The sequence below is a fragment of the Aotus nancymaae genome, unplaced genomic scaffold (genome assembly GCF_030222135.1).
Source record: "Aotus nancymaae isolate 86718 unplaced genomic scaffold, 86718_ANA_hifiasm-v0.15.2.pri h1tg000025l, whole genome shotgun sequence".
Taxonomy (NCBI): Eukaryota; Metazoa; Chordata; class Mammalia; order Primates; family Aotidae; genus Aotus; species Aotus nancymaae.
In genome coordinates this window covers 28,990,361-29,017,930 of record NW_026988438.1, presented here as the reverse complement: position 1 = coordinate 29,017,930, position 27,570 = coordinate 28,990,361, and the positions used below count along the sequence as shown (strand labels likewise).

The 27,570-nt window shown below is 35.4% G+C and overlaps 1 protein-coding gene across 6 annotated transcripts in view; it reads left to right on the top strand.

The window, feature by feature from the left end:
- The window catches only part of ITPRID1 (ITPR interacting domain containing 1), a 126,043-nt gene that overhangs the window by 62,327 nt on the left and 36,146 nt on the right, over positions 1 to 27,570 (top strand). For all 6 annotated transcript variants that reach the window (XM_021674949.2, XM_012475146.2, XM_012475144.2 and 3 more), the window contains one exon: positions 3,876 to 3,933. In XM_021674949.2, coding sequence (XP_021530624.2) covers positions 3,876 to 3,933 — 58 coding nt within the window. The remainder of the gene's footprint in view (positions 1 to 3,875; positions 3,934 to 27,570) is intronic.

Here is a 27,570-nt window from a genome sequence, read left to right as displayed (position 1 = left end):
TCCTCAAAAGACTCTCAGTTCCTTTAGGACCAAAGATGTGTGTTGGAAATATCTCCCCCACAATGCCTAACACAGCGCCTTAGACAAACAGTAGGGACTGGGGTTTGATTTTGATTTTAGGGTGTTAGTATGCTGTTTATTTGTTTGCTTTGGGAGGTACTGATTTTCACATAGCTTGACCTTCATTTCACACACATTTTTTGCTCCTTTATCTCCGCCTTCATTCATTTATACTAGTTTTTACCTTCATTTAGATGACATTCTCAATTCTCAGAGTTTGTTTTTTTTAAATACATATAAATGTCCACTCATTTGTCTATTCATAATGGCAACTAGGATTGGGACTTAACTTGTTGTTAACTCTGTTATTTGTAATATAATTACAAACAAGTAATTACAAAGGAAGAACAAGGCTTTTCCCTCCTTTCATTTAAATTATGCAAAAGTAGGGCAGTATATTTACATGCAAATTCCAAAGTGGAGTAACTTCTCCATTGAGCTATGTGCACAGAACTGGTAACAGAATCTACCTTGGAAAGGGAGCTACTGAGAAGTGGCAAGGATGGGCACTGAAACCATAAGATGGTAGGCACAGAGCCAGCCCTAGAGATACCCTGTACATTACTATACAGACATGTTTTCCAGTATTCCTGGAGCAAGTAAAGGCATTCTTAGCCAGCCTGGGGGTGGAAGGGATAATGAAATTTGTAGAAAGTAAGGCTTAACCATAATTTTAAAAGAATAGGATTGAGTCAGGTGAATATGATTGTTGGCATATCTGCATCCCACAAAGATATCAAAATTACTTCAAAATATGTAGATGTTAATGTTCCTAATATCTATTTATGTGTATGTATGTTCTTGTACATATATGCCTTGTATAAAAATTAAAGGACCTTAAAGTGTTAAACTGAATTTAAATAGTAGCATTAAAATAAATAACAATTATAAAAGGAAGAAAAAAACATACCTTTGGTCAAATGCCCTGACTTGAGGATAAACTGAGAAGGTACTAAAAAAAGAATTTTTTAAAAACTTAACCGTGCAAAGATTAATTACCAAACCAATAGTTAAATTACTATAAAGAATGTCAAGTCAATCTGCTATTAGCTAGGACCCAAACAAAAAGTTTCACCAAACTCCAACCCATTGTCAAGCTTCATCAGACTCTATTGTCCTTCAAGGTTCTTCTGCTTCAAACTAGAGTGATTTAGAGGAAAATAATATCCACAGTATGCTGTCTAAACGTCAGAGTCCAGGGATAGACAAATACCAAATTTATCAAATTTTATGTAAATAAGAAAAGAATGTTAGTTCTTCATTGGTATACTTTCAAAAATTTTTAAATTACAATTATTCAAGAAAAAACTACATATTAGTATATATCTGGGGAGAGAGTAGAAACACACTCAGACACCAAAATAAAGAAAACAAATTCACATGTTTCTTTGGCACATAGTAGGTACTTAGTAAATATTTGTTCAATATTTGACAAATGAAGTAAATATTTGTCAAAGAATTTGACAGTATTAATTTAATCTAAGGATGGCTTTCATAGAAACACAGAATATTCTGTCAAACTTCATAGTTGGCTTTGTTTGTGGTGTTATTATTTTCTAGGATTTGTGTGTGTGAGAGACAGTATGTATATGTAAGACAGAGATAGTCCTAAAAATGATAGAAAAGAAACATGCTACTTGAATTTTATTTTAATAAAAAGTGCATATAAAATATTACATTCTCACTGGGGAAAAAATATTTGTTTCACTCAATACCAGTGGATGAGTAAATGAAGCTTGGGTAGATTGCATCTTAAACAGAAGCCAATGCCAGATTTAATATTTATTTTTCAATGTTAAATTTTAAAATCCAATTATAAGAAATGAAAAATATGTGTGAAATTGGAAGATTTTCATGGCATTTAAAACAAGAGCCAATGTACTTAAATATCTAGCTATCAGAATTTCAAATATGATTGGCCAAATTTTGTCTCCAGATCAACCAATGATGCTTTCCCTAAAGTCCTACTAAAAGCTGAATTTGGCAATATTTGTCCCACTTCTCAAAAGTATAATTTCAACAAAATTGTGCATAGATTTCTAATGTAAAAATCAACATAGTTTATGTTTAATTTTACTTAGTAAAATTGAGTCAGCCCCGCTCTTTTTAAATTCCCAAATACATTAAGTGAATTTGATACTTGTAAAATTGGTGCAATTGTAAATTCAAGGTAGGATATGTCTTCATATCCATAATAAATAATTTTCAGCTTTCCCTCCTGTTTGCATATAAGTATCCTGTCACATGTGAGAACACTAACCATATTATTAAACAATGTCAGTCAACATCTTAAGTGGGGAATATTTCAAAAGTTATAACTATTTCTTTATTTTATTTTTTATTAATTTATAAGTTTGGCTCAGGCAGAATAGCCCAGGAATACACCTGGCTTTCATTTTAAATTAATGGGGCTTTTTTCTTTTTTTTTCAAAAGACAAACACATGCTTCACATTGCCATAAGTGGATTTTTCTCCATGATATGGTCATTGCAAAAACATTTTATTACACTTGAAAATGCTTATGATGTGCACTGATTTGCATTACCAACATCAGTGAAAATAATGCTAAGAAGTAGGTCCAATAGGTTACTAGTGTAACATAACTTATCTGAAACAAAAAGAGATGAAGGATTTAAAAGAGAGATGAAATATTTCTTCTTATTACAGTTGAGCTATATCCTCATGGTCCCTAGTCTATTCCTAGAGATCATTTATGGCCATATGTACCACAATATTTAAAATGTTTATGTCCTTTAATTCAACTTTCAGTATTCAAGTATCAAGCCCAAGTAAATAATATGACATGTATAAATAGAATTATGAACAAGGATATGCACCTCAGCATTATTTCTAATTGCAAAATTTAGAAAACCTTCCATCAGTGGGAGAATTGTTAAGTAAACTAATGTACTTCCTGAGAACAGCCTATTGTCCTGTCATTAAAGATGTTTTCAAAGAAATCTTATGATGTGAGATAAAAGTACCCCCTTCAGATTTTTAAGTGAAAAAATTTGACTATATGACAATATCCAGAATAAATGTATAAAAAAGAAAACTTGCAAAGAAATACTTCAAAATGTTTTTGGAGTAACAGCAACTGTTTTCTTGTCTTCTTTTTATTTTTTGTAGAGGTTTTAAATGCCTGGCTTCAAATGATCCTCCCACCTTGGCCTTCCAAAGTGTTGAGATTACAGGCATTAACCATGAAGCTCAGCCCTGTTTTTTTTACCTTCTTTTTCTAAGTATCACGTTTCTATAAAAAGCTATATTGCTATTTTAAAAGCAATATGCATTATTTTGTTAAATGATAACTTTATAATACAGTAGTATTTATTACTTTATTTTAATATTTCAAAAATTAATTTTGCTCAAGCAATTTGGAAACTAAAATTTAAAAAATATGTCTAAGCACTATATAGCAACTAAATTTTCTGAATTACTTTCTGTAAATTTATCAAGCCTCAATTAACTTGCTTTCTCCAAATATACTTAAATTTCTTTGGAAGCAAAAAAAGCAATCTAGAATAGAAACATTATTATTTAAATTTCTTTCAACTGCACATCTTCTGGAAGGAGCATTGATCCTCCCATCCAGATGTGATCTTCCCCTTTCCTGAACTTCCTTAATTCTCTGAAGCTTTATCATGGATACCTTGACCCCACTACATCCTCCCAGCAGACTGTAAGTTATTTGAGTTCAGGAACTCACATATTCCTCTTATCAGTTGCCAGTAGACACTCATTATATGTTGATTAAAATAAGTGAATTTATTACAAAAAATTTCTAACGAGATTGATGCATTTTGATATCTTAGGTCCAGAGCTTTGAAGAAGAGACTGGTAATCCCCTTGACGTGACTTCAGGAATTGTAGGTAAGAATTCATCAAGGTGTGTGATCTCATCAGTGGTCTTTCAGAATGTAAATAACTGATACTTAACTTTCTTAATATGTACAGAGCTTAAATTATCTTTAGAAGATACTCTACATTCATGCATCTTCTGAGATATTAAAAATTTACTGGCAGGCCACGCACTGTAGCTTATGCCTGTAATCTCAGCACTTTGGGAGGCTGAGACGCATGGATCACCTGAGGTCAGGCATTCAAGACCAGCCTGGCCAACGTGGTAAACTGCATCTCTACTAAAAATACAAAAAAATTAGCCGGCACAGTGGTGTGCACCTGTAATCCCAGCTATTTGGGAGGCTGAGACAAAACAATCGCTTGAGCCCGGGAGGCGGAGGTCTCAGTGAGCTGAAATCATGCCACTGCACTCCAGCCTGGGCAACAAGAGCAAAACTCCATCTCAAAAAACAAAACAAAACAAAAAAACCACTGGCAATGCAAATATACATGTACATTTTAAAAGACCACAGAAATCTTCAACATCCCTGGAGCTAATCGTGTGTGTGGCTTGTCTGACACAAATTCTATTTGATCTGACTACCATTGTGGAATGAATTTCATGAGACTGAGCCTTACTGCAGGGAGGGGAGTACTTTTTTACTCCTTCTACCAACTGCTTCATACTGTACAAACGGTTTCATTTAACTGGGTCTCAGTTTTTCCAACTGATGTAAAAAAATAAGTACAGATCATTTTAAGTTCTCTGCTGGCCCTTACATTCTAAATTTTGTATAATCTTAATGTTAAACTCTCGGTGGACAGAGAGGTTCCCTAGATGTAGCTTTGCAAGTCTTCTCTTGGAATGATGCTTTATCATCCTGAACAACAGAGAAGGAAACCCTTTTCTATTCCTGGTCTTTATTCCCGCATTCAGTTGTCATCATGATTCAGTATTTCCATGGTCTTATAAGGAGTTAGAATTCGGCAGAAATAGTCCACCAAAATACAGCAGATGAAGCTTGTGCATTTCCTGGAAGAAAATATGCAAATTTTTAATTTAATTTAGTGCTGTGTCAAACACATCTTTTTCATTACAAAGTGTATGTATGGGCCTCATTTTGCTAAATGCTGTTTAGAAATTATGCATTAGTAATTATAGGGTCCTGCTGATTACATAAATTGTTATCCTGCTCTTCGAAGTAATTACCACATAACCTGCATTGAGGCTTATAAGATGAAAATAAGCATCTGTTTTCCATCAAATTGAATTCTTCTCAATGAAGCTGGAGGTCCCCTTGCCAATAGGAACTGCCTTTCTTGACATTCTTTTAAGAGGTCAATTAATACCATGTAAGTTGCCCCAGTCATTCCAAAAAATTATTTGGGAAGTTAGACAAAAATTACTAATCTACATTTAATCTCAAATTGAGAGAGCAAAGTAAGGTAGGTAAAGGTGAGCCTAACAGATAAAATCTGAATTATAGTACAGCAAATGTGATTTTGTCACTTTCAAAAATAGTGTTGTTAACCTAAACAAACAGAAGACTGAGAATAAATATGTAAAATTAGTTCAATTAATGGGAAAAGTAAATTACCATACATATATGATAATTATATGTGTGTATGTGTAATCACTTTGAGATATGTATACGTGTATTTTTTTTCTTCAAAGTACAAAACAATTATTTTAAAGATGAAAGTACATAGATTTTTTTTATTGCACTTTAGGTTCTGGGGTACATGTGCAGATCAGTCAGGATTGTTGCATAGGTACACACATGGCAATGTAGTCTGCTGCCTCTATCCACCTGTCACCTACATCTGGCATTTCTCCCCATGTTTTCCCTCCCCAACCTGCCCACTCCTCTGCTGTCCCTCCCTTGGCCCCCTCCTACAGACCCCAGTGTGTGATGCTCCCCTCCCTATGTCCATGTGTTCTCATTGTTCAACACCCACCTATGAGTGAGAACCAAAATATTATGGCAGTAGTGATGTTGTGCTAGTTCTGGTGCCACTCACTCAGCTGCTTCCTGGCTCTTGAGATATCTCTTCTTGGAACATTCCCTCTGGGAACCCAGCCCCTGTGTTGTGCGAAGCCCAAGTGACATGAGGATGCCACATGTAGACTCTCTGGTGGACAGTGCTGCATGAGCTCCCTGTGAATAAGCCATCTTTGATGTCCAGCCCAGTCAAACTTTCAGATGACTCTAGCCCAGGTGCCATCTGATGCAACTGCATGAAAGAATCCAAGTGAAAACCACATTGAACTAGCCAGCCCACAGAATCAGGAGAGATAGTAAATTGTTGTTTTACACACACAGATGAAGGTCCATGATGAACTCTTCAAATACCTTTAAAATGTTGTTAAAAACCAATATTAAGACTGTATTGCCTCTTCTCATGTGCAGTACTCCACATACTAGAAGAAAAATTATGTTTAAGCATTTCCTAATTGAATTTGAACAAATTGACTTCATATAGAAAATTGGGAGCCAAGGCCACAAATGTACTACTCTCCCTGAGCCCCCCAAAAATAAAATATCACTTACATGACAAGAGAATATAAGGAGAAAATGGAAATATATAGTAGTGCTATTTAAAAGGAAGAAGAGGAGAAAAGGTCTGTCATTCATATTCTGTAAGACTTGAGGACTTTGTGTGTTATATATTGTGGGCAAAGTTGCAGACAATTCTAGGTAAAAAGCCCACCTAGGGATTAAAAAGATGAATCTACTGTAGAACAATACTAACATGATAAGGTAATAATTTCCAAGAGACTCTCACTTAGCTATCAAATTGGATAAGATATGCCTCCCTGTCACCTTATAAAATCATCAAACCAAGCAAAATTATAAGATTTAACAGTTCAAAAATCAGAAGTTCTTCTGAATAAATGTCCACCAAAAAAAGAATGATTACAAAGAAGCATGGTAAGTCCTTAGGAATGAATATTCTCAGTGAGTTGTATAAGGAGATTGCATCTATACAAGAAAATCATCTTCAATGAGTAGATTCCTTTCAGATAAAATACACAATGCTTGATTCTGTTTCTGATGTTAAGTAAATCCTAATGTACCAATCATCCCACAGACAATAATGATAAACTCTGGACAAAATATTTTTAAAACTCTTATATAAAAGGTACTGCAGAGTGACCAAAAGAGGGCAGAGAATGGAGGGGGTTTCAATACGCAGAAGGAAGGAATGGCACTGGGTGAGTGTCCTGTTTTTTAAAAGTCTTTTAGCTTGAGGATAGGTTCCAGTGGACACCATCCTAAAACTCTAATAGAAAGTAGCAGTCTTGGCTGGGTGTGGTGGCTCACACCTGTAATCCCAGCACTTTGGGAGCCGAGGTGGGTGGATCACTTGAGGTCAGGATTTCAAGACCAGCCTGGCCAACATGGTGAAACCCTGTCCCTACTAAAAATACAAAAATTAGCTGGGCATAGTGGCACACACCCGTAATCCTAGTTACTCAGGAGGCTGAGGCAGGAGAATTGCTTGAATCTGGGAGGTGGAAGTTGCAGTGAGCGTAGATCATACCACTGCACTCCAGCCTGGGAGACAGACTGAGACTCTATAAAAAAAACAAAAACAAAGACTAAACAGTTATGCATTATTACATACCAAGTAGTTAACATCTAAAATATAAATGCTGACTTCATCAATGTGTAAATAAGCCCCTACAAATAAATGAGAAAAACAAGATCTTATTAGATATGGGGAATGGAAATACGTAGTCAGTTCAAAGAAGAAATATAAAAGCTCCACAAAAATGGTAAAATAAGATTGACTTTACCTTTTCACATATTACATTAGCTAATAATTGAAAGTTAAATAATACAAAGTAACAGCAAAAATGTGAAACTGACACCCACTGTTGGTTGAAATTTAAATTTTCATAATTACTTTAAAGTGTAACCTGGTGATCTCTCATAATTTTAAATGGATGCAACTTTTAATGTATTTATTCCAGTTCTGTAACTTGACCTGCCAATAGACTCAAATGTACACATAAAGAATTTTACTGTAATAATTTCATAATAACAAACAACTAGAGACAGTCTAAATGCCCATAATAATAATCTACTTTAAAAATTATAGTACATCCTTACATCAAAACAATTCAGTCATTATTTTTAAAAATGAGGAAGATTTAAATGTGTTCATATGGAAGGGTCTTTGAGACATAGAGTTGTTAAAGGAGAAAAAAAGGTTACATGCAAAAGAGTCTATGAGAAAAAAAGGTTACATGTAAAAGAGTCTATCTATACACTCCTTTTTATTAAAAAGAGCATATTCATGGTTATGCACCAAATAATGATGCTTTGGTCAATGACAGACCATGTATATAGCAGTGGTCCTACAAAATTATGACACCATATTTTAACTGTACCTTTTCTATGTTGAGATACACAAATACTTACCATTGTGTTACAGTTGCCTATAGTATTCAGTACAGTAGCGTGCTGTACAGGTTTGCAGCCTGGGAGGAATAAGCTATACCGTCTAGCCTAGGTGTGCAGTAGGCTATGCTTTCCGAATTTGTGTAAGTCTATTCTATGATGTTCAAACAATGAGAAAATCACCTAAGTATGCATTTCTCAGAATGTGTCCCAGTTGTTAGATGTTAAGTAACAGATGATTATTTAATATTTATACTGGGGGAAAGGCATGCAGATTGCTTCTGGAGAAATGTATAAGGAATTGTTAATGGTAGTAGCTTAATAAAAGGAAAACTGATATGTTTCAAATTAATTGGCATCTTTTAATTTTCTCTGTGTGTGTGTGTGTGTGTGTGTGTGTGAGTGTGTTTATTTATATTTTATTGCACTTTAGGTTCTGGGGTACATGTGAAGAACATGCAGGATTGTTGCATAGGTACATACATGGCAATGTGGTTTTCTGCCCCATCCCCATCACCTATATCTGGCATTACTCCCCATGTTACACCTCCCCAACTCCCAACTCCCCACTGTCCCTCCACTAGTCCCCCCTACAGACCTCAGTGTGTGATGCTCCCCCCCCGTGTCCATGTGTTCTCATTGTTCAACACCCGCCTATGAGTGAGAACATGTGGTGTTTGATTTTCTGTTCTTGTGTCAGTTTGCTGAGAATGATGGTTTCCAGGTTCATCCATGTCCCTACAAAGGACATGAACTCATCGTTTTTTATGGCTGCATAGTATTCCATGGTGTATATGTGCCACATTTTCCCTGTCCAGTCTATCATTGATGGGCATTTCGGTTGGTTCCAAGTCTTTGCTGTTGTAAACAGTGCTGCAGTGAACATACATGTGCATATGTCTTTATAATAGAACGATTTATAATCCTTTGGATATATACCCAGTGATGGGATTGCTGGGTCAAATGGAATTTCTATTTCTAGATCCTTGAGGAATCGCCACACTGTCTTCCACAATGGTTGAACTAATTTATACTCCCACAAACAATGTAAAAGTGTTCCTATTTCTCCATATCCTCTCCAGCGTCTGTTGTCTCCAGATTTTTTAATGATCACCATTCTAACTGGTGTGACATGGTATCTCAATGTAGTTTTGATTTGCATATCTCCAATGGTTTTCTTTTGTTATCATGTGCATATGTTATTTTCAAAATACTATACAAGAAGTAATTCTGGCAATTCCATAGGAAGTGGAGACAATAAAAATGGGAGCTTTTGGCTGGGCACAGTGACTCATGCCTGTAATCCTACCACTTTGGGAGGCTGAGGCTGGTGGATCACCTGAGGTCAGGACTTCAAGACCAGCCTGGCCAACATGGTAAAGCCTCATCTCTATTAAAAATACAAAAATTAGACTGGTGTGATGGCACATGTCTGTGGTCCCAGCTACTCAGGAGGCTGAGGTAGGAGAATCACTCCAACTCGGCGGGGGGAGGTTGCAGTGAGTTGAGATCACACAACTGCACTCCAGCCTGGCCTACAGAGCAAGACTTTGTGTCAAAAAAAAAAAAAAAAGCGGGGTGGGGTGGAGCTTTTAATATTCCTCTCAATCTTTTACAGATCAAGCATAAAATAATACGAGGATAAAAAGATTAATATTATAATTGATAACATGTACTCAATAGAAAAATATTAAAATGAGTACTATTTGCCAGTGTTCTTGGAATATTTATTAAAATATCTAACAACATGTAAATGCAAAGATTATAATTTTGTGGAGTTTTTTATTTTTTATTTTTTTCTCTGGAGTCTTGCTCTGTCAGCCAGGCTGGAGGGCAATGGCACAATCTCAGTTCACTGCAACCTCCACCTCCCAGGTTTAAGCAATTCTCCTGCCTCAGCCTCCTGAGTAGCTGGGATTACAGGCACACACCACCATTCCCCACTAATTTTTGTATCTTTAGTAGACATGGGGTTTTACCATGTTGACCAGGCTAGTTTTGAACTTCTGAACTCAGGTGATCTACCCGCCCCCCAAAATGCTAGGATTACAGGCATAAGCCACTGTGCCTGGTGTACACACACACACACACACACACACACACACAGTATAAGCCATGTTTTTATAGCTATAAATGCACTACAGTAACATTTGAATTCAATAATAAATGTAAAAGTAACAATTTCCAACCCCAAACAAACAAAACAAAATGACAAACCCAGTACTTGAGGTCTGGGTCTTCCATTCTATACAAGAGTATAGAAAAGTGTAAGTTTAAATTATGAACTCAGATAAGCTGAATAATAATAAAGACATTTTATATAAAATCACAGAGTTCTACCACAAGCAGTAATTTGAGGCAAATTCATAGCATTAATTATTTTTATCAAAGAAGGAAAAAAGTAAAATAAATTAGGGATTTGCCTCAATAAGTCATCATTAAGTGAATAAAATAAACATAATTAGAAGTTAGACATTAATAAAGATAAATAGAAATTGATAATGTGGAAAGAAGAACCAAGTGATTTGGTAAGTAAAATCCAAGCACTAAATTTTTAAAGGAAAAAAACACAAAGCTTTCAAAAAGCTGAAAATGCATAGAAACAAAATTAGAACATCAAAATCAAATTAAAGAAATATAGTAACTGATATAGAAATGAAATGACACAATATGCAAACCCATTTTTAAATTATAAAGGAATACCAGTACAACTAATGTAATTAAAACCAGAGATAGTTACTATTGATGCCATTTAAGGAAATTTAGGTAGATAAATATATTTTGCATATGTCATTTATTTACAGATATATAAAATTTGTGTTATCAAATTTTATATTGTACAATATTACCAATATTTATATCACATCACATATATAACAAAAATTAATAAAATATCATAATAGAAAAAATAAATAAGCTAATACCATAGAAGAAAAACAAATAAACATAAGCTAAGTTTATCAGAAATTACTTCTGAGAACAGCAATGAGAAAAAAATTGCTATATGACTGGTTCTTTCAATTTTTCAAGAAAGAGGTAATTTCTTATTTATGTAAGTCTTTCAGATAATGCAAACATTTGTAAATGTTCCAAGCATATTTTAGATTTTAGAGAAACCTGATAGGAAATTCTTACTAAAATGTCTCAGAAAATTTCACTTATGAAAATAGATGCAAAAATTTTTAAATTAACTAATGATGATTTAAGTGCAGTAAAATATTTAAAAATACTAATACTAGAACAAATAGTTTTTAGTATAAGATATCAAAAATGTTTTAACAATTAAAAAACTAATATAATTTGTCTAATATAAATAGTCATAAGGTAAAGGAAATACTTGACGTCATCAACTTGATACATTTTGAAAAAGATGTGTGCCTAAAAAATATTTCCATATCACCCTTTACCAAAAGAAACTGTAGATGACATTTCAGATAAATTATTAAATGTAAAAATACCCTCAAAATATAAAAGAAACAGAAGTAATTGTAGATGAATATAATTTTGGAATAGAGAATGTTTTTAAAGCTTAGCATAAAATAGCAGTTAAGCTGATTAGTTTTTGCTATCTAAAATTGAAAACATATATTGAAAAACTTAAAACTTTATCAGTTAATTACAAAATACAGTAGAAGTACATAAAGATTTCTTACAAATTAACATCTAACAAGAACCATGTTTTTTTTTATAAATTTGAGGATGGATCAACATCAGTAAAATTATTTAATAAAGCATAGTACATTAACAGTTCTAAAAAGAAAACAAATAATATTAAAAGATGCAGAAAAGAAAAATAACAAAATGTAATTGATTCATAATTAAAAAACAAATTGAACAGATAAAAACTCTTTGCAAGTAAGAATCAAAGAAAGATATCTTAACCTGTAAAGGGCATCTATCAAATCTTGATAGCAATTTCAATCCTAACAATAAAATCTCAAAAGCAATCCCATTAAACCAGAAATACAACCTGCCCACATTACTTTTATTTATCATTGAACTAAAGGTAAAAGCAAAAAAACAACTCAATAAGGCAATTATAAGAGAAGTGTGAAAAATTAGAACTGCCTGGTCGAATGCAGTGGCTCATGCTTGTAATCTCAGCACTTTGGGAGGCCCAGGCAGGTGGATCACGAGGTCAGGAAATTGAGACCATCCTGCTGAAACCCTGTCTCTACTAAAAATACAAAAATTTGTTGGGCATGGTGGCTGGCGGGCACCTGTAGTCCCAGCTACTCAGGAGGCTGAGGCAGGAGAATCCCTTGAAACCGGGAGGCAGAGGTTGCAGTGAGCTGAGATCTCACCACTGCACGACAGAGCGAGACTCCATCTCAGAAAAAAAAAAAAATAGAACTGTCCTAAACATCCAATAAAGGGGATTGTTTAAATAAATAATGACATATAAAGTGGACTATCACTCAGTTATAAAAAATGAGAATACAACCCGTATTTCATGACATAGTGGTTTAAAGGCCTATAGTTAAGCAACAAAATCAAGTCATAAAGTAAAATGTATGCTCCTACAGAAAAAAAACTCCTAATTTTCTTATGATAAATTATGCATATCATCTGTATAACACATAAAATTACATATGACATAAACTACAGTTAATAGTTTGATGACCATCTGATGGTGATGGGTTTCAAGTAATATTTTTTCTTCCTTTTATGTTTTATATTGTGCAGATTTAAATTTTCTTAACAACTTTCTAACCCTCACCCCTCCCATAAAAAAAGATAGATAGATGGATGGATAATTGATGGATCAATAGTTAGATACATCCATGATTCACACTGTTGACAATGGCAATCTCTAGAAAATAGGATTGCATCTGTTTTTTTCTAATTTTGCTCATCTTTAGCATACAATTTGTCCACAAGAGAATAAAAAATCATTCCACAAAATGACCCTAAATGCTAATGTTTACAAATTGAATATATTTGCAGATTTAGTAAGAGAAAATGATTAAGGTTTTGCTAATAGTGTTTTTGCTCCCAGGCAGATTTGCAGAAGGTAACTTCCAATGGGTGTATCTGTCTCTTGGTTGGTCTTCTTTCTCATCAGTTACCACTAAAGACTAGATTGTTTTTTCTCTCTCTCTCTTTCTTTCTTTCTCTCTCATCTTTCTGTGTTATTTTAAAGGGTCTGAAGTGCTAATTAAAACACCAAAAATATCATTCCTTTTTTTTTTTCCAAGTAGACACATTACTCAATGCCTGCTTCTCTTCCTCCTTTATTTTCTCTACCTGTGACCTCTTCCTTTTGGCTACTGCTATCCTTGGTAAATGACACCTTTACAGGACTCATTTGGAGAAACCATAACTATTTGCTTATATTTATCTCTCTTATGCTCATTTGTGCTCCGCTTGATGGTAGGACATTTACTTAACAGCAACCCCAGGTCTAGCACAATGCCAACCTCATAAAGAAGCCCTACATGTATAACCTGCCTCCCCACACTGGTCCTATCACCATGTCAACTTTTTTTGTTATAGCCAGAAGAGTTCCCATTCTAACTCATCAATGGCAATTTAACCTTGCAACAGTGCTGTACGTGCAGAGTACTAATGGTTGTCCTTAAAATATACTACATGGTATTTTAAATTATTTTATTGGCATAGACCTCCATATTTGTAAATTCCGAATATTGGCCAGTTATACATTCCTTTCAAATCTAGGAATTGGTGCTTTATTTTTGCATGTTACACTCAATCCTAAGGAATGCAGATTTTTTTACTTCAGTTTTGAACACATTCCATACACATCTCTCAGAAAGTTGGTTTACCTTACTATACATAGAATCTGTTGCTTAATTTTATATATCAGATCAATTACAATTACTATGGAGCAGTTCACTTTTCATATAGTAACACATTACATTGACACAAAGGTTTTCAGTGTCATGAGTAGTTTCAGTTTCATGGCTTAACATAATCATCACACTATTGTTTCTCTTTTAGAGTTTAGAATTCAACAGATTAAGTAACTTGCCTAAATTTGGCACCAGGAAGGACCAAATCTCAAACCAGAATCTATTCATTTCATATCTAGTCCTTCTTTCATACTGAATTCATTCGTTCAACAAATATGTAATGAACATGTATGTGCACAAGGATCTGCACTGGGCGCTGCTCTGGGTGCCACACACTCAGAGCCCTTTGTTACCGGCGGCAAAGATCCGAGTTATTCCGAGTTATCAGGCCTATCCTTACGGGTCCGTAGCGACTTCAGTCTTTGCCTCCTCAGAAGAAAGAATTCTACTGAGGGGCATAAAGCAGAAAAAGAGACCAAGGCAAGCGCCAGAGCAGGAATGGAAGTTTATTTAACAAGTAAAAAGGCCTTGGAACAGGAAAGAAAGGAAGGTGTGCTTGGAAGAGACCCAAACGGGCACTTTAAGGTGAAAAAGAAGGGATCCTAGGACCTTATAAGCCCGCCTCTTTCCCATGATTCTTCCCTTGGGGTGAGCTGCCCACATGCGCAGAGCCCTCCTTATCCTTGAGACGTGAATGCCTGTGGTCTGTTCAGGGAGTTATACGTGCCCGTCTGAGGCTTTCTTCCCTTTTCCAGTGGAGTGTACCTGGAAGATCGTAAGTCACCATTTTTATCTCTCAACATTCATGCCCAGGAAGTTGCTTCTTCCTGGGGCCTGAATTCAGTCAACATTTTGATGTTAACAGGGGTGGACCGTCAGGAAATGGCCTCTCCTTGGTTCTGCCAAATTATCATTTTTAGAAAGGCAATGCAATAATTGCCTAACCATCACCCAACATTTCTAGTGGATTGGGGGAGAGCCTTCATCTGCCCGGCTCATGCCTAACCACCTGCAACACCTTGACTGTCTTTAATTCTGGTTGTCCCCTGAATCGACATTGAGAGAATGCTGAGGATACAAATGGAAGGCAAACAGACCCTACTCTCATAGAATTTGTAAGTATCAGAAGAAATCAATTAATATTGAATTATAATTGTGATAAGTGTCAGGACAAAAAAAAAACAATAGATAAATAGAAAGCTGTTAACATCCAGGAAGAGACAGATACAGTATTGGATGCCTTATAAAGCATCCTTGTAAATTCTTGACAATGTTTATTGAGTACCTACTGAGGCTCCAGGAACTTTATACGTATTAATTCATGGAACCTTCCTTTGGAGGAAAATTCTATTTTTACCACAGCCACTGCATCGATAAGGAAACTGAGGTAGAAAGATTGTATAACTGCCCATGGCCACACTCGTAGAGCCCTTGACTGTCTTTTGGTTCTGGTTGCCCTCTGAATTGACCTTGAGAGAATGCCCCTGGTCACGCTCTCTGACTTGCCTTGAATCCTAGTGCGGAAAAGTGGTTATATAACAAAATTGCTCAAAGATAAAAGAAACTGAGATCTCAAGACTCAGAATATACTGATTTCCATAGTAACATCCTACACATGGATCTACTTTGCTTTCTCTAGTTTCCTACCTGGTTTATTACCACTGGCCTCCGTGATGATGCAGGTTGATAATGTAGAGGTAAAAAGGGACTCTGCCGTCACTGAGAAGAGGGACGAGAGTGCCCATCTCTTTTGTTGTTGGTTTGGTTTGGGTTGTGCTGTTCATTCTCAGGGAACCAGTGCATATGGGAGAGGGATAGCCAACATGAAGGGAACTGCTCACCAGTGACCAGGACACTGATGGAGAACACGTCTCTGCGGCCCTGTCCCTTGGCTCAGTCACCTGGCCTCAATTTGAGCCCAATTGCTTCATTTTCCACACACCCATGAAAGTCAATTCCCATGCTGCTCTGTATCTTCTTTATATTTCTCCATAATGTAGTCTCTGGCTGTTTAACTGCAGCAGGCTTTATGATAAGGGTTTTTTTTTTTTTCTTCCTTGGCAGTAGGCATAGACTTAATTTTAAAAGACACACTCAAACTCAAACAGCCCTGAACGACTTATACAGAAAGCAGGGTGTTTTCTAGCCTTGTTTTTAAAATATTACAATTTTTTTATTAGGCAATTTTATCATTGTTATAAATAAGTAATTGTACTGGGGAGAAGGGATAATCCTTATTTAATTAAATTCATCTATACTCCCAGGTTGGCAGCAACAAGACATATGTGAGACTAATACCCACAGCCTGCCTCTTTGCATGTGCAATTAAAAATTCACTCTACAGTAGCACTGGCAGTTTAGTGTTGCTTTTGGCATTTACAAATTCTTTTATTTTGTGACTTTTTTTTTACCATACACATATGCTGGAGCAGATGTTGCTTATTTGTTGTTTATTCAAATCTGTAGGTTCTGGCAGCTAACTCCATTGTTCTGTAATGAAGCTTTATTCACTGTCCTGTATTAGGACCCAGTGCCTGCACGAGAGGCTGCGTTAGTTCCCAGTAGGACGCCACAGTTATTGCCCTTGTAGTTGGCTGTTTATAGTTGGAAGCTTGCATTGGGGGAAGAAAGCAGCAACAACAAAGGGCTGGGTAGTCACCATCGGGGTCAGTGGAAGGAAACAGACAGGAGAGTCATCTTGCTGTCCCCTGCTCTATATTCCTGCCCCGTGGCCTCAGCCTGGCATCTAGACTCATCTGCTGTGGGGATTTGGTGTCTGAGGCTGGGAAGTATTTTCTATCCTGCTCTTTCCCTTTTTTACCTTTCTTTTTCTCTCTCTGGTTATTTATTTTGTTCACAAGCAGAGTACCCCTGCATCTCCCCATTCCCTCCCCTTTATTTCCAGTACATTCATAGATTCATTAATAGTCATGCTTAGCCATAGGAGCTCTATCAAGCACAAACCTGTTTCTTCCATGTATCACCCCCTCATCACATCTTTCCTCATCCAGATACTATTTCTGGCTGCCTATGTCTTGGGGGTAGCCACACTTCATAAAGTCGAGAATGTCAGGTCCATGTTGACCATGATAAAGACCTGCTGATCCCTAGAGCTCGAATGCCAATTTGGAGACGTTTGCCTTCTGGAAAACTCCTGTCTTGGCCAGGAGGCAATCAATCAGAGATGTAACCACCTCCATCTGGCACATTATGACATGGAACCTCACTATTAACACATTTGTGATTCATCTTGTCCCAACGAGTGGTGCCAGGGATCAAACCACATCCTCCCTCCCCGTGGCAGCTGGGAGCATTCTAGCTTCCCAGCATGCCGAGTTAACACATTGGCTCCTGTGACATTGCAAGTAACAATTCTTTTAATTATCACACCTTCCCTCCCCCTCCCCACCCACTCCACAGATACTTTGGCACCATGAGGATATTTTGCAGCCGGCAATCAGTACTTTTCTTAATTGACTGAGTATGTTCCAATAGTGTGAAGCCTGGTATTATTCACTCTTGAATGAAAGGGGCAGTTGCTTGATGCTAAGTTCTATAGAAATAACACAGTACACTTGTTTGGGCATTTTACTTCCATATGGACACTGTAGTGTTCATTCACAATTTTTAAACATTGATTTCTCTTAATTGTCTGAATAATTAAAGTGAATCCCCATAGAATTGAATTCAAGGTCTTTCTTATTCTGGCCTCAGCCCGTTCTTACCACCTTGCTTCCTCTCCCACAGCCCAGACTCTGTGTGTGTTAGATTGCTTAGTGTCCCTCAGAATCCCCTAGTCTTGCATCTCTGTAGCCACGTTGCTCCTTTTTCACAGACTCAACTTCCAATCTCCTTTTTCACATCTCAGAAGTCACCCATCTTTCAAGGTCCTATTGTGGTGATTACCTCTTCTATCATCTCCTCCAACAACCCTGCTCCCTGGACATATTCCTCCTTCAGTACTCCCATAAATGTTGTTGATTTGTGTCTTTACCATAGGCCTTAATACATTTTGCCTTGTACAAAACAAATGTACCTAGCTAAATTGTTACTCCTTTTAAGGGCTCTTTGCATGCTTCTTTGTAGCCATCTCTCAGATAAGGGCTGCTGTGGCATCTACACAGGGGTTAGTTAGCATGTGGGGCTATAAGGAATGGAAGTAGCCCTTTTTTGAGGATTCTGTGTGCCAGGCACTACACAAAACACTTCACATTCTTAATTCATCCTCAAAACCACCATGGGAGCAAATGGATTTTACTCCCATTTTACAGATGAGGGAACCATGGCTCAGAGAGGGTATCAGGCATTGGATCAAAATAATTCAGCAAGGGTGTAACTGAGCTAGTAGCCACAGATCTATGTGATTTCAAGACTTTGATTATTACTAAGGTATCCCTTTATCTCTCTAGCAAAAAAATTAATGTTGCTATGTTTGTAGAGTTAAGATACCATCCTAGTGTAAAAATGTTCGTAGAACTAGATTTATGGTTCAATAAAGAAAACAATTCTGTTCTAAGGGAGTATTAAAATTAAAATATATTAATATGGTTGATATGGTTCACACCAAACAGGAGAACAAACCAAATTTGTGATTTAACTAGGAGTTGAGTTGATTTAAGTTCAAGCTTAATAATAAGAAGCCTAAACCACTACCACCCACCCCTAGAACTATGCTAGATATGAAGATTAAAAAAAAAAAAAAAAAAAAGAGGCTGAGCACGGTGGCTCACGCCTGTAATCCCAGCACTTTGGGAGGCCGAGGTGGGCAGATCACAAGGTCAAGAGATTGAGAACATCTTGGCCAACATGGTAAAACCCCATCTCTACTAAAAATACAAAAATTAACTGGGCATGGTGTCACATGCCTGTAGACCCAGCTACTTGAGAGGCTGAGGCAGAAGAGAATTGCTTGAACCCAGGAGGCGGAGGTTGCAGTGAGCTGAGATCTCACCACTGCACTCCAGCCTAGGTGACAAGCTGAGATCTCACCACTGCACTCCATCTCTCTCTCTCTCTTTCTCTCTCTCTCTCTCTCTCTCTATATATATATATGTATAAAAGAGCATGCTTTTCTATAAAAATTACATTTAACAAGTTTAACAAGAGATGTGTTTCTCCATTTTTTTCAAGGGATAGTTTATGTCAGATAGGACATTTTATCTTAGCCTGTTAGTGTTTTAGAAGAAGGTTAGAAAATAAATCTCTCAGCCAGGCAGAGTGCCTCACATCTGTAATCCCAGCACTTTGGGAGGCCAAGGTGGGAGGATCATCTGAGGTCAGGAGTTCGAGACCATACTGGCCAATATGGTGAAACCTCATCTCTACTAAAAATATAAAAAAAAATAGCCAGGCATGGTGGCAGGCACCTGTAATCCCAGCTACTCAGGAGACTGAGGCAGGAGAAACCCATGAACCCTGGAGGTGAAGGTTGCAGTAACAGTGAACCAAGATTGTGTCACTGTGCTCCAGCCTGGGTGACAGAGCAAGCCTCCATCTCAAAAGAAGGAAGGAAGGAAGGAGGGAGGGAGGGAGGAAGGAAGGAAGGAAGGAAGGAAGGAAAGAAGGAAGGTAGGAAGGAAGGTAGGTTGGTCAGTTTCTCACAGGCCTTTTTGAATCCGGAGAGGTGATTATGGTAGGAAGGGAGGGTGTAGCCAAGGTGGTTGATAGAAGCCTTCAAGGTGGAAGGAAGGGGAGGCAAAGAGGCAAAGCTGATATATTTCAGGTGCTCTTTGTCTTATTTTTATTCCCTATTCTTTCTCCAGCTCACATCCACAATTCCCCTACTTCTTTCTAGGTTCCTTTAATTACTGCCCAAGTGCTAGTATAAAACAATTCAAGGAGAATGTTGTATCAAGAAACTTAGGCCATTAACTAAGGAGTTTGTGTTTTGCTAAAATTCTCAGGTAGTATGAAATTAAAGATCAGTGGCTTAGGAGCAAGCAAGGGAAACATCATAGCTTCCCACCTCCTTTTCAGGGACCTGTTGGAGGGAAGATCCCAGTTCTTGTCTCCTGTAGCAAACATCATCCTTTAGGATGAGCATGAGGCTTTAGAAAAGGTTGAGCAAATAAGGCATCCTAGTAAAAAGGAAACTGGTGATAGAACAAGCTTTGGGCATTACGGTTCTTCCTCTCATAACTGATCTTATTCTGGCCATTATTACTTTGAAAGAAAGAGTTGGCATTTCCCCCTTCTAGTCTTCCCTGGGAAAGTTGAAGCCAGAGGTGAGGCTGATTCTTCTTTCTGGGAAGAGAGGTTGGAATGCAGCTCAGTGCCAGAGCAGCTGAGATTTTGATTGGTTTCTTCTGCTGCCAACTCTAGCTGGCTTCTTGTGCCCACACAGACCTCAACGATGATATCTGACATGGTCTATTTCCTTTAGCATGTGCAATTTGCCCACCTGCATGGCAATCTCACAGGTGGAACCTTGGTCATTAACTGATGCATTAATCAGTAGGTTTTGAAATTTATTTTATAAAACATAATATGAACTTGTAGATATTCTATGTTCATTAAGTAACTTTCACTAAAATGTATGGTTGGTCTAAGGGAGTTTCAAAGTTCTGTGTTTATCATAATGATTCTTACTCTATTAATAGAAAAATGAATAGTATAAATTCTTGCCTCCTGAGAAATAGGACTATTTTAAAAAACAGTATTTGCTCTCTGTTAACTATAAAGTGAACAAATTATAATTTTCTAGGGGTCCAAAAATCCTGACATGCATACCCTGTTAATCCCATGTGTAGGATCTGACGCCACCTAAAGCTCAAGAAATGTTCGTTCAATAGGCGAATAGGATCAAAAAAGATTTCTCAGGGGCTGTATTTATATCTATGATGAAAAGTCAACAAAGCCAAGTCCTTTATTAAATATCTTCATAGTGAAGTGATACAGAAAAGAAAACCTGAGACAGAGAGAAAGATAAAAAGGACAAGATAACTCATGATGGCTAAACCCTAGATATTTAAATAAAACAAATGCCACTTAGGTAAAGCCACAAAGATATGTAGTCCAGTACCCTAGATTGCTTTTAATCTGACTTGATATGGAGAAAAAACTTTGAGTTTAGAGAAATTTTTAAAAATTTTTATATCCATCAGACTATTTCTTTCAAATATCAATATCAAATATTATATCAACTGGAGTTTTCATCAAAAAATTTGAAGGGAAAACTGAAAATTTACATGGAAAGGTTGAAAAAAAGATATGAGCCAAGATATTTCCAGCAAAGAAATTGTTGTCTTTTTGGTTATTTTCTTTTGTGCATATTGGCACCTCTTTCTATGACTTTCAATATCTTCTCAATATATATTTTTTCACACAAAAAAATTTTTATTTCAGGTAATCTAATCTAATAATTTTAACTTACTCTTGGTATTTACTCTTCTGGGCATTTTTATTATTTTTCTCCCTGAATAAGATGTTTTCCAAGACTGTGACCAAGCTGTCATCCTTGGGTTTCTCCTTGCCTTTTTCTTGAGTTAGATTCTCTCTTTCCTATAAATCATTTCTTTCTTTCTTTGGATAGTCCTTTTTTTCTCTTCTTGAAACATGCTCCAACAATTTTATTCGATTCAAAGATGTAGACTCAGAAAACAAAACTGTACCCTCATTGTGCTTTCCCACCTGTAAGACGGTTGCTCTTAATGCCTGATATACACTGGTCATTCTGGGATATCTTAGCAAAATTAATTTGGAGAGTCTCTTGTTTGGATCCTTGTTGGATCTCCCATTTTGGGGGCACTTCCTTCTCTTGACTGATGCTTTCACTTTGATGCCAGACTGAGTAGCTTCCTAAGAAATGTGCAAAGGAGGTAAGTTTTTTGAGACCTCGTGTATCTGAAAATGTTTAATCCACTTGATAAGTGTGTTGGCTCAGCATCAAATTCTCAGTCCAAAATTATTTCCTTCAGAATTCTGAAGGCCTTGCTCCATTGTCTTCTTGTGTTTTACTGTTGAGAAGTCTAAAGCTACAGTGAACTGTTTCTCTCTTTCTCTAGAAGCTTATAGATTTTCATTTTGACTCTACTGCCCTGAAATTTTACAGTAATATGTATGGGTCTGTTTTAATCCATTAGATTGGATTCTCAGGGTCCATTTCAATCACAAACTCATGCAGTTCAGTTTTAAATTATTTGTTAATAATTTTAAGCACTAATTTTCTATCTTTTTCAGAAAAATCTATAATGTGAATACTGGCACTCATGAATTAGTCCTCGTTCTCAAATTTTCTCCCATTTTTTCATTTCTTTATTTTTTAGCCTAATTTTTGGAAGACTCTCAATGTATCTTCTAGCACTTTAATTAAATTTATTTCTGTTTTTATGTATTTAACCTTGTGAAGTTTATATTCTTAGAATGTTTTCTCCCATAGCAACCTATTTTTTTTTGTCATGGGTGCAATGCTTTCTCTTATCTCTTTGAAAAGATCAATGATAGTTTGTGTGTATCCATGCACATATTTATGTACGTATCTGTGAAGTTTTCTTCTCACAGCATGCTTTCTGTTTTATCATGATATTTAGTTACCCTAACATCATTTGTTCCTCCATTGAATTGCCTTAGTACCTTGGTTGAAAATCAGTTGCCTATAAGTGTACAGTCTTACTTCTAATTTCTCTAAGATCTATTCTATTAATTTATATGTCTGTCTGTATACTACTAACACACTTTTCATTATTGTAGACTTTGTAGTAAGTTTTAAATGAGGAAATACATCCTTCACCTTTATTCTTTTTCGTGATTATTTTGACTACCCTGGGTCCTTTGCATTTCCATATGAATTTTAGGGTCAGCTTGTCAATTTCCATATAAAAAGGTAGCTGAGATTTTGATAGAAATTGTGTTGTATCTTTAAATCAACTTGGAGACTATTGCCATGTTAACAACATTAAGTCTTCTTATTCCTAACATGGGATAGCTTTCCATTTATTTGGTCTTCTTTAATTTCTTTCAACAGCATTTTGTGGTTTTTCCATATATAAGTCTTTCAGTTGTTTGGTTCAGTTTATTCTATTCTTTTTAAAGTTACTGTGAATGAAATTGTTTTTGTAATTTTAATTGGGGGCTGCTCATTGCTAGCACATAGAAATAATTTTTTTTTGTATATTGATCTTATATACTGCAACTTTGCTGAATTCATTTATTAGTTCTAATAGTTCTATAGAGGACTTTTATATACAAGATCATAATATTTCCAAGTAGAGATAGTTTTACTTCTTCCTTTGATTCTGAATTTTTTTTTTCTTTTTTCTTTTTGCCTTATTATCCTGGAAATAGAAGTGGAGAGAGTAGACATCCTTGTTTTCTTCTTAATCTTATGGGGAAAACTTTTAATATTTTACATTATGTATGATGTTAGCGGTGGCCTTTTTGTAAATGTCTTTTATAGGTAGAGAATATTCAGGTCTATCCTAGTTCGTTGGGTGTTTATATCATAACAGTGTGTTAAATTTTGTCAAGTGCTTTTTTGGTATCAATTGAGGTGACCATGTGGTTTTTTCTTTTATTCTTTTTTTGTGTGTATTATATTCACTGATTTTCAGATGTTAAAATAGCCTTGCATTCCTGAGATGGCTCCCACATAATCATGGTATATAATCCATTTTTTATATTTCTGAACTCAGTTTCCTAGTATTTTATTTAGGATTTATATTCACAAGTACTTTTCTGGTAATGCCTTTGTCTAGATTTGGTATTAAAGTAATACTGGCCCCATAGAATAAGTTGAAATGTGTCCTCTCCTCTTATGTTTTTTGGAAGAGTTTATGAAGAATCGTTAATGTTTCCTTAAACATTTGGTAGAATATATCAGCAAAGCCATCTAGGCCTGAAATTTTCTTTGTGGAATGTTTTAAAATTTCTAATTAAATAACTTTACGTGTTCCAGGTCTATGAAGATTTTCTGTTTCTGCTAGAATAAGTTTCAGTACCTTGTACCTTTTTAGAAATGTATCCATCTCATCTGAGTAATTTGTCATTCACAGTATTTTTATAATCATTTTTTATTTCTAGAAAATTAGTAATAATGTTCTTTCACTCATAGTTTATTGATTGAGTCTTCTGACTTTTTTCTTTATCACTCTAGCTAAAGATTTGTCAGTTTTATTGATCTTTTCAAAGAAAAAACTGTTTTTTATTCTTTCTATTGTTTTCCCATTGTCTATTTTATTTATCTCTGTTCCAATCCTTTATTATCTTCTTCATTCTGCTTGCTTTGCATTTAGTTTGCTGTTTTTGTAGTTTAAGGTAAAAAGTTAGGTAATTGATTTTTGAGATTCTATTTCTTTTTAAATATAGACATTTATAGCTAAAAATTCCCCTCGAAGCACTGCTTTGGCTGCATTTCATAAGTTTTGTTTTGGTTTTCACTCATTTTGGAGTATATTCTATTTTCCTGTAATAGCTTCTTTGACCAATTACTTAGAAATGTTTTTAAAAGTTTATACATACTTGTGAATTGACTAAATTTCCTTCTGCTATTGATTTCTAATTTTATTCTACTGCAATCAGAAATGTTATTTTGCATGATTTCAATTTTTTTTAATTGTTGAGGTTTATTTTGTGCACTATCATAAGGTCTGTCCTGGAGAATGTTCCATGTACACTCAAGAAAAATAAGTATTTTTTTCATAGATATTCTTTTTTTAGGTGGTGCCTTTTACCGATGTTTATTAGGACTACTTGATTTATTTAAAATGACATACTAGAAAATGCCTATTTAATTCAAAAAATTCAGTAATAAAGGAGTAAAGGCATAAAAAGACATGACATAAAATATGTAGTATAATGGCAAACAGAAATCCTATCTAATCAATGATTACATTCAGTCTAAATAGATTGAAATCTTCAATTTATTACTATTGTTCAAATCTTCTGTTTTGTTGTTGTTCCTCTTATTGTTTGATCCATTATTGAAAGTGGAGTTTTCAACTATTGTTGAATTATCTGTTTCTTTCTTCAGTTCTGTCTGTTTGTTTCATGTATTTGGGAACTCTGTTTTCAGGTCTACATGTGCTTTTAATTGTCATGTCTTCCTAATAGATTGACTCTTTTATCATTATAAAATGTTATTGCCTTTATTAACAATTTTTATCTTATTGTCTATGTAATATGTAATATGATATGATATAATATATAAAAATATAGTCATTCTAGCTACATTTTCATTACTACTTGGTTACTATTTAGCTACTATTTGGTTACTTTTTCATTATTTTACTTGGAACCTATGTTTTTTTTAAGTTAAAGTGTTTCTCTTGTGGCCCACATATAGTTGGATCATGCTTTATTTTTATCCATGCTACCAATCTCTTTTGATTAGAATGTTTAATCTATTTAGATTTAATGTAATTATTGATAAGTTAGGATTTATGTCTGTCATTTCACTCTATGTTTTATATGTCTTATGTCTTTTTATTCTTGTATTCCTCCATTATTGCATTTTTGAGTTAAACAGATATTTTCTAGTATGCCATTTAAAATATCATGTTATTTCTTTTATTATATTTTTAAGCTACTTTTCTAGGTGTTGCCCTGGAAATTACAATATCTTAACTTAAAACAATCTAGATAGATTAGTACCAACAATTTCAATAAGCAAGTTAAAAATTTGCGCTGGGCACAGTGGCTCACACCTATAACCCCAGCACTTTGGAAGGCTGAGGTGGGTGGATCACCTGAAGTTAAGAGTTTGAGACCAGCTTGACCAACACGGAGAAACCCTGTCTCTACTAAAAATACAAAATTAGCTGGGCATAGTGGCGTGTGCCTGTAATCCCAGCTACTCAGGAGGCTGAGGCAGGAGAATCGCTTGAACCCAGGAGGTGGAGGATGCAGTGAGCCAAGATCATGCAGTTGTACTCCAGCCTGGGCAACAAGAGCAAAACTCCACCACACACACACATATATACACACACACACACACACACACACACACACACACAAACACATTGCTGCAGAATAGTTCTATTACCTCCTCCCTCCTTTGTAGTAGTATTGTCATACAAATTGCATTTTTATATGTTATGATTCCATTAATTAAGTTTCATAATTATTGCTTTATTAAATTGTCTTTTAAATCAGAGAATAAAAGAATTACAAGCAAAAATAAATTTTTATCATCGTCATATTTACCTATGTAGTTATTTTAATGAGTACTGTTTGTTTCTTCATGTGAATCTGAGTTACTGTCTAGTGTTTTTCACTTCTACTTGAAGGGCTTTCATTAGTTTTTCTTATATTACAGTTCTTCTAGTGATAAATTCTGTTTTTGTTTATATGAAAATGTCTTAAATTGTCTCTTATTTTTGATAGATAGTTTTGCTGAATATAGAATTCTTGATATTGACATTTGTTTATTCTTTCAGTGCTTTGAATGTCATTCCACAGCCTTTGGGCTTGCATCGTTTTCTGATCAGAAGTCAGTTGTTAATCTTATTAAATATCCCTTGTATGTGATGAGTGATTTTTATCTTGCTCCTTACAAGATACTTTGTCTTTTGAGTTTTATTATCATGTGTCTTAGTATTTCTCTGAGTTTCTTCTATCTTGAGTTCACAGTGCTTTTTGGTTGTGTACATTGTTTTTCATCAAAATTGGGGAATTTGGGGTCATTATTTATGGAAATATTCTTTATGCCTTTTTCTTTTTCTTTTCTTTCTGGGACTCCCATTATGTGCGATGGTATATTTGATGGTATTCCACAGGTCTCTGAGGCTCTGTTCATTTTTCTTCATTTTTTTCTGTTTTTCTAGCTGGATAATTTCAATTGACTTATTTTCAAGGTTGCTGATTCTTTCTTCTGCCAGCTCAAATCTGATGTGGAGGTCCTGTACTAATTTTTTTATTTAAATTACCATATTTTGCAGCTCTAAACTCTTATTTGGTCCTTTTAAAATGTTTACCTCTTTATGATACTCTGTATTTGATGAGACATTCTTTCTCATACACTCCTTTAATTTTTTGAGCATATATGTAATAGCTAATTTTTTGTTTTTGTCTGGTGAGAACAACATTTGCATTTCCTTGAGGACAGGTTTTATTGATTGGTTTTTGTTTTGTTTTACTTTGTTTTTCTGTGTGTGGGCCATACTTTCTCATTTCTTTGCATGTCTTGTGATGTTTTGTTGTAAACTGGGCATTTAAAATAATATGATAATATGAAAACTCTTGAACTTAGACATACTCCTAGGTTTTGTGGTGGTGGTGGTTTGTTGTTGTTTCTGGTTTGTTTGTTTGTTATAAAGAGGCTTTCCTGGACTAATTTTATAAAGTGTATATTTCTTGTCAAGTGTAGCACTGAAGTTCCTAATTGAATAGGCTAGTTAATGACTGGACAGAGATTTTCTTAAGTGACTTCAACAAATAAGTCTACTACCCTTTTCTGAAGGTCTCTGTGTTTTTGTTGGAGCAGCAATGTTCCACCTATTTAATACTCAGTG